Genomic DNA, 6,588 nt, shown 5'->3' with positions numbered 1-6,588 from the left:
CATGTACACGTGCACCAATTTTGACATATCTACGTGCGCAGCAAAGTTTTAACAAATTATTATTATTATTATTATTATTATTATTATTATTATTATTATTATTATTGTAAACGTTTTTTTAACAATATTATTATATTATTATTATTAATTTAAATTAAATCTATTTTTCTTATAACTTGAAAATACAATGTTTTATGAAGTTACAAATATTTCGTTAGAACATACTCATTTTTCTTTATGTTTGATCTAAGTTTCATTAAAAACAGAAAAGGGTTAAATAAAATATATTTTACTATTACTAAATGGCATCTCATAATACGCATCATTTGTCTCAATACCTCACACCTCATATAATCATTTTAGTCGTTTATCGATTATAGATACTCTTCTAACCATCTTATATTTTAAAGCTCCGTTATACCTATAAAGAACATTGTTTAACCATCCTTGAGTTTGAACTAAAATACTTAATTTATGCTCGGAAACGGGATGTTACACATACTATGTTAACTAAACATATAAACACATGCAGACCTCAATAGTTGACCATTAGATATATCGAACCCATTTTGTGCCCAACTCTTCAAAATGTTAATAGACCACTTCCATAGACAACTCAGCAAGCTATGATCTCATCTTTTGCGGTTTTGCTTACCAATATTACCAACACAAAACATAATTCACACCTTTTGTAAAATCACCACCACCAACCCAAAGTCAAACTTCAATAGTCAATCAAATCAAAGTATAATAAACCTAGCTAACCATATAAGCTAGATGTTATGATTTAGTTTATTAAAAGTAATAAAATTTAATAATCCCACACATAACTTAAAATAAAACACCCTAAAAAACTAGCTCATGTAGTCAAAATTCAACCACCACCCCATGTTGAGAGGGAGGAGGAGCATTCTACACTCCCAAAAGACACTACAAATCTGTCACTTTTTTAATTTAATTCATGCTTGCTGGCTATCCATTAAACTCTTCTTTTTTCACTTTCATAATTAGGTGGCTAGCTTACTTGTTGTTGATGAATGCCATACATTGGATAACCTCCATATGCTGCCGCATACATGCTCGGGTCGTGAGGTGGCGTCATTGCGTACTCGTACCCTTCATAAACGGGCCCTCCGTAGTGTGGCCCGCCCCACTGGTTCCCGAACTCGTTTCTCATCTGCAAAATTATAATGTAATACCGACACATGAGCTCGAGATTGGTTTATACGAAAATTAGGCATGTAAACGAAATGAAGGGACACGAACAATTAAACGAATGTGGTTATCTTGTTCGTGTTCATTTAATAAGAAATTGAACATGTTTTAAATGAATGATTCACAAATGCACATAAGTGAAGATTAGTTAAAGGTAATGTCAAGTCATGAAAATTAATATGTTGACATAGGAAACTAATCAAACTAGACCAAATTGTAACGAGTGATACTTTAATTTAATAAAACACCTGACTAAATTGTAATGGGCCTAAAAATTAACTGAATGTAAACGACCGAACTTCAACAAACGTAAACTAATAAACATAAATAGATGTAAATAAACATAAAACACAAGCGAGTTATATGAATGAACGTTCACGAGCATAAATGAACAACTGAGACATGTGTTCATGTTCGTCCGTTTAACGAACAAAAGGTTCTGCTCATATCTGTTCGTTTAATAAATAAACTAATTAGCATAAACAAACATCTTGCCAGCTGTGCATGAACAATTTTATTGAAAGTTTGATTCGGTTACAGACCTAATGAAAATGGTTTGAACGGGTCATAATTCGCTAGCATCATCTATTCAATGTATTATTTAATTCAGAAGAATCTATTAATGCAATATATACATATCATATATGTTCTTGCTTTTTATTAATAAAATATAAAAATGTGCTCAAACCCGTTTTGACCCGTCAATTAACCAACCAACCAGCTCATTTTGCTTCCTCTAGACTTGTGCGTATAGGTGTGCGTGAGTGGGTGGTGGAAGAGGGGGGGGGGGGGGGGGTACCTGTTTATTTGCAGGGTTACGTCCCCAAGAAAGTCGAACAGTTTGCTTGCCAATAGTGGTGCCATTTAATTTCTGCAGGGCCTCTTCAGCATTATTTCTGCCAACAAAAAAAACAATATGGTTTTTTATTTAACAAATGAACCAAATATCATAAAACAAAAGGATGTACCTGTTGGCAAATTGTACAAATCCGCATCCTTTACCGGTGGGTATTTTCACTGAAACTATGTCACCGTACTGTGAGAAAGGCTGCTTTAGATCCTCGTCACTAACGGTTGGGTCAAGCCCTCCCACGAAGATCTAAAACCAATCAAATGTTAGCCACTAATACTAGAAAATTAAGTTAAGGAATCTATAATATACTAACCGTGGTATTATTAGAATCTCCATCAGAATGAGATCCGCCATTTGACATATAGCCACCTACAATTAGCAAATTAATTAAGTCTAAAAAAGCTGCATTTGCATGCTACAATAGTAGTTATAGAATCTATACTGCATCTCTAAAAGAGCTCGGGCTCGCTTAAGTTCAACTTGATTTAAGCTTTTAGTCAGCAGCTCACAAACAGCTCAGGTTGTAAATAGAGCCCGAGCTTGTTTAAGTTCGGCTCGATTCAAGATTTTAGTAAGTAGCTGATAACAGTCGGCTCAGCTGGTTAAATTACAATTTACAACCCTAGCTACAACATATTCATGGTTCATATTCAGCCTACAGTTAGGTTTTAACGATTGGGCGGTTTACAATTTGAAAAACTTAACTCTAACCATAAAACTGTGAAAACCGAACCAGTTCGACCCAACTCAAACCAACCAACCAGACAGGTTCGATTTTTTTTTCCAAAACCATAGTTAGCAGTTTGACCTAAAATTTTCATCAAACCGGTTTACAGGATTCATGTTAAACGTACCTTGTGAACCATATTGTTGTTGGTAACCAGACGACTTTCTCGGAGTAGCAGCGCCAATCCGCATGGGCCGAGTCGAACAATAAGTACCATTCATTTCAGTCATGGCTTGAGTCCTCTCAGCATCATCGCCAAACCTCACAAACCCATACCCTTTTGACCGGCCCGTATTTGCATCCATCACAACTTTAGCAGCTTTAACAGAAGGATACTTATTAGCAAATGTTTCATGTAACAAACTATCAGTTACATCTGCAGCTAAATCTCCTACAAATATTGAAAGAGCTGAACCACCGTTGTTGTTTGATCGTTTGTCTCCCATGCTAAACGTGGCCCAGTTTAAACGAAACGGTTGTTCTGTGTTAGGCATTGCAATGCATGTGTAACTTTGTAAAACCTTTTCGGCTGCAGCGTGTGAGAAAAATTCTACAAAACCGTATCCTTCTGAGAAACCGGTTTGTTTGTTGCGGATGACTTTAATTGAAGCTACCTTAAAAATTTAGTTAAAAGTCAACAATGATGTTTGACACCAGACACATTTAATTAAATGAATGAACATAAAAACTTGTCTCATTTGTTCATTTATGTTCATGAATGTTTGCTTTTGAATGTTATGTTTGTTTACGTTCATTTAAGTCTATTCGTTTATGTATTCATTAAATTTTTTAGACCAATGACAATTTAGTAAATTTTTTAGACCAACTACAATTTAGTCTAGATGTATGAATTATGAGGTAAAAAACGCCAGCAGTTATAATTTAGCCTCGCTATATTAGTTTTTAGGCTCAATAGATTGATGACCACATTTAGTTTAGTTGTTAAGTTATCTATCTTCAATCATGTTTGATAACTTAATTATATTTGTTAATGTTCGTGAGTCGTTCGTAGCCTATTAACGAACGAATGTAAATGATCACAAAGACGTTCATTTTCTTAATGAACAAGCACGAACAGCAAAACTCATCCATTTAATTGTTCGTGTTGGAACATATGGTTTTTTAAAGTTAAACGAACGAGCACAAACATGTCTCATATATGTAATATGTTTGTTCGGTTTGTTTACAAACCTATGTAAACTTTAGTATTTCCCTTTAAAAAAAATAGTATGAAAACTTTACTAGCTATTTGCTGTAACTAATGGCCAATTATCAGTTATTGCAAATCATAATGGTGGCAAAATTATTTTGAATACCAACAATTAACTAATCCATTAATAAAATATATATATATCTGGTTAACCTCATTAACTTGCTAACATGTATAATAAATGAACAAAGACTATGGAGTATTATTTATGAGTATATAGACTGTAAGTAGATAAATACCTCCCCAGTGGAGGCAAAGCAGTTACGCAAGTAATCCTCATCCATCCAATTATGCAAATCACCGACCCAAATCGTGCGGTTGTCGCCACCAGCACCAGCAGCATGCGGTTGGGCGGCGGGAACATGGGGTAAGGCATCATGTGATGCGGCATTACCATACGGGACCGCCGTTTGAGATTGTTGTTGATGCATTTGATTGCATATTGGGAAACTTAGTTATTGAAATGATGATTTCATATGTATGTACCCGTTGTTTAGAATAGAGAGAGTTGTATTTCATTTCATGGGTAAGCCCTACTAGTACTAGTTGACGCGTATGAGTTGTAAGCCGTTGGATTAAATGAGGCTTTCTAATATGGCCCCTTGATATTAGGTGCTGTGAGGTAAGCTTAGTTGGGAGAGTGGTTTAATTTTATTTTTTTTAATAGCCATCGGCTAAAAGTACTCTGTACGCGGCCCCCATTGACTAAAGATAGTCCGAGCCGGCCACTAGTCCGAACGGACGGAGCCCCTAGCGGTCCACCTGTTGAGGGATTCACCGGATAAAAACCCGACCCCCACGCCCGTCAAACGGCACGACAGCGAGGAACCGGTAAAACCGGGTGAGATCAGGACTCGAACCCTAGCAAGCCAGAGTCATCCCTTATATCTCTCATATAAGTTGGTGGTAGTGAGGTTTGATTCCCCTACCTCTCACTTATAAAGTGAGTGCTCTACTATTGAGCCACAACCAACTTATAAATTTGTCGCCGTTGATAACTTCTTTCTTTCCTTCCTTTGGCTTTGGTGTGTGTGTATTATTATTATTATTATTATTAAATAAATAGGCAACATGATTGATTGTTGGATTTATTAACGATTTAAGGATTTATAATTAATCGACCGTTTTACTGGTTTTACAATAAATAAATTGCAATTAGAACATATTAAATGAACTCTTTTTACCTTTTAACCAATCCGTTTCCAGCAATCGGGGACGGACATTCAAGAAGCGATCACTTGTTAAATTGTTTAAAGGATATATACATGATTATCAAATTTAAATACACTATATATATCATATTATAACTGTAACTATGAGACATCCATTATAGAAATATATATTTATCATATTTATATAATGATTTTATTATTATTTTAATATAAAATTTTAAAGAGAATCTAAGAGAATTCTGAGGAACAAGATGATGATGGGCTTTCACTTCAGGAAACGCATAGGTTTCAGTACAACCTACAGCAAGTACTCTGTTCCTTTACCAAATACATGTCATCAAATTGGAATTATTGAATGTCAAATGCTCTTGCCAAACAAATTAAAATTAGGAATGCTGCCAAAAGTAACCATTTTAATCATCAAAATAGCTATTCTTAGTCTCACTAAGCCGGTTTTTTGAAGGTGATTTTTTAATTAAATTTTATGGGTTGTTTATAGAATCATGAAATCGTTTTTAATAAAAACTCGACGCCTGTCTAAACTATATAACACCATATTATCATTTCAAACACACAAATAGCAAAGTCAAATGAAAATGAAAATTGCCTAAATGACATGATCTTGTATATGAGAAAATCATTGTCTTTTCAAAATGCAACATTATAAATTACACAATGTCGTTGAAATTGCATAGCGAACTTGTATGATTTTCAAAAAATATATATAACCACATAAGTAGTGAAGAAGTGATATTTTATTAAATATTTCTTTGATGTTTGCATAATTAATTTGAAATCTGTTGAAAAACCATCATCCAATTTATCTTACTGACAAAAAAGATAAGTGATTATGTGATTCTTAGAAGCTAGTAATGCCTATACATGAATTTTATATGACAAAAAGGTTATTTTCTCATTATATTATATTTTGTATTTGAATACATAACATTTTAAAGTAACTAATACTTGAGCATCAATACTAATAACATTGTTATCAACTATCAGTTTATCTATTATTATTAGCAGATTAATAAATTAATTTTTGAAAAACTGTTTTACTAAAATACATTAGAATATAGAAATATAATATTTCATGCCAGGAGAGTACAAAAAAATTGTCTTTCAGCCTTGATTTTCATAATTGAAAAGAATGCAAATTCTAAGAAGAATACCAACTTTAGCTTTTTAAAACAAAGAAATGGGTATAGGTCGATAGATTTTATTAACGAAAAATAAACGAATAGACCCACAATTTTAATAAAAATAAAAACAAACAAATATAAATACTAGCTTTGTGCTTACCCGGAGGACATACCCCACAAAAGAAAAGCTATGCCTAACTACGTTTAACGATTATTTGAAAAACACTAGCATTTACAAAACGTCATTAATTTCATCAGTAAGGGACTAT

At 33.5% G+C, this 6,588-nt stretch overlaps 1 protein-coding gene across 1 annotated transcript; it reads right to left on the bottom strand.

Annotated features, from left to right (window-relative positions):
* Positions 1–717: 717 nt before the first annotated feature.
* Positions 718–4,436, bottom strand: LOC143556260 (polyadenylate-binding protein RBP47C'-like). The gene is made up of 6 exons (XM_077045631.1): positions 4,245–4,436; positions 2,923–3,409; positions 2,382–2,437; positions 2,184–2,314; positions 2,015–2,111; positions 718–1,177 (listed from the first exon to the last, which is right to left on the bottom strand). The coding sequence occupies exons 1-6, from the start codon at positions 4,434–4,436 to the stop codon at positions 1,016–1,018; spliced, it is 1,125 nt and encodes a 374-aa protein (XP_076901746.1). The 3' UTR covers positions 718–1,015.
* Between the last annotated feature and the right edge of the window lie 2,152 nt (positions 4,437–6,588).

This window comes from Bidens hawaiensis, unplaced genomic scaffold (assembly GCF_021521415.1).
Source record: "Bidens hawaiensis isolate Kalapana, Puna unplaced genomic scaffold, B.hawaiensis_p1.1 tig00018490_1, whole genome shotgun sequence".
Classification (NCBI taxonomy): domain Eukaryota; kingdom Viridiplantae; phylum Streptophyta; class Magnoliopsida; order Asterales; family Asteraceae; genus Bidens; species Bidens hawaiensis.
Note: the sequence above shows the minus strand (reverse complement) of the source record. Positions and strands in the feature narration are given on the sequence as shown.

Bases quoted from the DNA above. Each gene is read 5' to 3' on its own strand.
- LOC143556260 (XM_077045631.1), bottom strand. From the start codon at position 4,436: ATGCATCAACAACAATCTCAAACGGCGGTCCCGTATGGTAATGCCGCA. The intron at 3,410-4,244 runs GTATTTATCTAC...TAAATTTTTAAG, and splicing joins GCTTTGCCTCCACTGGGGAG to GTAGCTTCAATTAAAGTCAT. The intron at 2,315-2,381 runs GTTAGTATATTA...GATTGGTTTTAG, and splicing joins GAGATTCTAATAATACCACG to ATCTTCGTGGGAGGGCTTGA.